The following is a 3,624-nucleotide window of genomic DNA, read 5'->3' on the forward strand; positions in this document are numbered from 1 at the left end:
CAGAAATCCACCTGCCTCTGCCTCCCAAGTGCTGGGATTAAAGGTGTGCGCCACCACTGCCTGGCTGCAAATCTAATTTTCATCCCCTAGACAGAACTGTGCTTGGCCAGCTACTGTCACCCTGCTCTTATCTATTAGATTCAAACTCCAGGATGCTGCAAACCAAAGGGCAGCTATTGTTCTCTGCTTTACCCAGTTGTTTCTGAATTGACAAACACAGCCAGTGCATGGGTCTGGGAGGAGGGAAGGCAGGAAAGCAAGAGAGGGGAGAATGGTTATGTTGACCATGATGATGGGTCTGTCTCAGGAGCAAGACCTATAATCAGGGGCAGTTAGCTCTCTGTCCCCCTGGACTTGGCACTTGCACCTGCTGTGGCTGCCACAGGTCAGAGCTCCAGAGGGAACGAAGTCCTTGGGTGTTCAGGAAGGAGACCCTGCAGCCCCTGCTTTGAGCTCCATCCCTTCAGAATGCTACTAGGTGGCCTGAGGCCTGGGCAGGCCGTGTCTGTACCCCAGTAGCTCCCAGCATGTGCGACTGTCCTATGCCTGCTGCTGTGCTACCCTGCTCGCCCCATCACCTCATGTCTGTGGCAATGAGGCGCCTCTCTCCTGCATGGTCCTCTGACCCTCTGCTCTGTTCTGTGACAGGTGCCCCATCACCTTATGTTCGTGGGGTGCATGGGCTGTGCTGTCAAACAGTCTTAATTAAGAACTGGTGTGGTGGGCATGCTCACACCCTGGGAATCTCAGAGATCTGAGATGGTAAGAGTGGAGAAGCCCCCTCACAGCCTCTCATGCCTCTCTGGAACATGGAACTACACCACTGAGAGGACCATGGACAGTCAGTCATAGAATGCAGCATATGGACTCCTTCCCCATGCATGGTAGAGCATCACCAACATCCCAAACTCAGCCAGTAGGAATCCTTTACACCCCCCAATCTCATCCCACTCCCCAAGGTTCTTATAGTCCCTGTCTACATGGAGTAGAGCGCACACATTATTTCACCAAAGATTGTCTGAAAGTGGCTGTCTTGACTGAGCTGTAACACTTGGAGAAGAGTTCCCTCTCACAAAGCGTTTATCACTGGGTCTTGGAACTGCCTGGCTAACCAGGCTCCCGCTGCCTACAGAGGCTCACATCAGAGTGGCAGCAGCTCACACCACCAGTGCAGGCCACCCAAACTCCTTTATTCCTCTTTTAAGAGCTGGAACACTCCCAGGATTCCTAGCTGGACCAGAGTCCTGTGGAGCCTGTTTATCCCAATTGTGCTTTGCCCTCCTTGGTCTGGCATATAGACATGTCTGACACTCCAGAGGGAAGTGGGCAGACTGTGGACCACACATGTCCGTGGCAGTGAGGAGTCTTCTCATCCCCCACCCCTGCTCTGTTCTATGACAGGTGCCCGCAGATAGCACTGCTCCTGCACCACAAACCACTGATGACACTATGTTTCTTGGTGTTGTTCCCTGCCCGGATGCTGATCTCATTAGTGGGGCATCACTTCAGGTTTGTGCTTCTCCCCTTTGCCTGCCGTCCTCCTGTCTGCTTCCCAAAGGACTCCCAAAATACTTTGAGCTCTCTAGTCTCTTCAGATAGCTTGGTCCAGGTGCTGCTCCTGGAGCCTGGTGTGGGGAGGCCAAGATGGGAACACTTGGGAAGATGGGTGTTGAGATGAATCTGGCCCACTGTGTCCCTATGTGACAGTAAGCAGACACTGAATAATGTTACCTTATTTCTTTCTACCCACATAGAGCCATGATGCTGGCAATTGCTCTAACCTCATGGAGGAGACCAGGTAAATGTTCCCTACTGAGGGAGTCAGGGCAGGCCTCTGCCCATGAGCCCCGTTCCCATCAAACTACCTGCACTCCTGATCTTATGTCTCCTCCCTTAGGACTTTCTCATCAACTGAAAGTCTTCGACAACTTTCTCAACAGCTCAATGGCCTTGTGTCTGAGGTACCACAGGATTGGGATCCAGAAAGAAAGTAGAGAGGAAAGGAAAGTATATTAGAAAATGAGGCAGGAATTCTCAAGAGACTAATTCATGAGAGGTTCTTGTCATACTTGGAGAAGACTTGTATTTGGACCACAATGGGCAACGTGATTTTATCCTGGTATGATTCGAGATAACAGCTGTTGAGCAGCAGGGTTGAGCCGTGTGGGATAAGAGCCATGAGGAATAGCACAAAGCGGGTGTGAGTGAGTAGGAAAGCAGATTCTGTTAGTTGACGAGGAAGTAGGAGGCTGCAGGGATTAGACGTTGAGGGTCACAGAGCATCTCCATGTGAGGTCTCTCCTAATCTACATCCTACATCAACGGGGAGGGCCTCACATCTTCCAGTATGAAGACCATGGACTACATGAGACCCTGTCTCAAAAATGTCATGGGGGGTAGGGGACGCTTGGAATGTAGCTCAGCGGGCACAAGGCTCTGAGTTCAATTCCCAGAACCAAAATAGAAAACAAGATGTCGTGGGATCACAAAAGTATGTCTGAGCAATACTTAACCAATATGAGACACTTGGGGACATCCAGGTGAGAAACACACCTATACAACAGAAAGACAGACAGACAGACAACAGTGCTATGGGCATTCCCAACTGGAGACAGCATATACAGAAGCCAGAGACAGGAATTCCATTTAGTTGAGAAGCAAGCAGGAATAGTGACAGGCAAGCTGATCCATTCAGATCCTTGGTGTGAAACAAGAGCCTCACCTAAATGAATCTTAACCAGGCTCTTCTTTTGCATGGATCACAGGAACCAGGGGCACTGGGAAGGAAAACATCCCTAGATCCAGATCTGTGTAAGCACAGCTTTCTCATGTGCCATAGCAGGCACTAGCCTCCAGGGGGCAGTGTCCACCCAGTGATGTGCCCATCAGATGAGCTAGCATGGGCAGCCTCTCTTCTGTGGGCCCTTTGAGTCCCAGTCGCATCTGTGCAGGCCACGAGCTGGATCTTTCAGCTCTCTTCCCAGGAGTCTCAAGGGAGCAGTAAGGAACCACCTGGTTGGAAAATCTGAGCTGACAGAGAAGGCATGTATACTATACACTACCTCGTTATATCTGCTGAAACCCTACTTGAAAACATTCGAGAGCCAGGTATGAAGGCTCACACCTGTAATCCCAACTCCAGAGGCTGAGAAAAGAAAGAACCAGAGTTCAGGGCCAGTCCTGCCCTCCCTACATAGCCAGGCTCTGTCCAAAAATACAAATAAATTATCCCAGTGATTGCCAAAGAATCTGATGTGGGCAGATTGCTTCCATAGATCAAGACCAGCCTGGGTAAGCATGTACAGAACCTATCTCCAGATTTAATAGTTGGGCTGGAGTTCAGCACAAAGCCTGTATTCCAAGCATCCCTCTACGGGACTGGAAAGGAGACTTGGAGCTCAAGAACATGTGGCTCAGCTCCAGAGCCCCTACCCACCAGCTGGTAGTGGGTAACTCCAGCTCTGGAGATTTCTTGCCTTCTTCTGCCCTCTGCAGGCACTGCTCTCGTGTATACAAATTCAGATTTTTTTATTAAAATTTTCTGCCGGGCAGTGGTGGCACATGCCTTTAATCTCAGCACTTGGGAGGCAGAGGCAGGCAGATTTCTGAGTTCGAGGCCAGCCT

At 50.5% G+C, this 3,624-nt stretch overlaps 1 protein-coding gene across 1 annotated transcript in view; it reads left to right on the forward strand.

Annotated features, from left to right (window-relative positions):
• Positions 1-3,245, forward strand: part of LOC116091911 (golgin subfamily A member 2-like) — a 4,303-nt gene extending 1,058 nt beyond the window's left edge. The window contains exons 2-4 of the mRNA XM_031373344.1: positions 1,402-1,509; positions 1,755-1,798; positions 1,898-3,245. Of these exons, the coding sequence (XP_031229204.1) occupies positions 1,402-1,509; positions 1,755-1,798; positions 1,898-1,994 (249 nt within the window). The 3' untranslated portion in view covers positions 1,995-3,245. The remainder of the gene's footprint in view (positions 1-1,401; positions 1,510-1,754; positions 1,799-1,897) is intronic.
• The last annotated feature ends 379 nt before the right edge of the window (positions 3,246-3,624 follow it).

The sequence above is a fragment of the Mastomys coucha genome, unplaced genomic scaffold (assembly GCF_008632895.1).
Source record: "Mastomys coucha isolate ucsf_1 unplaced genomic scaffold, UCSF_Mcou_1 pScaffold15, whole genome shotgun sequence".
NCBI classification, from domain to species: Eukaryota; Metazoa; Chordata; class Mammalia; order Rodentia; family Muridae; genus Mastomys; species Mastomys coucha.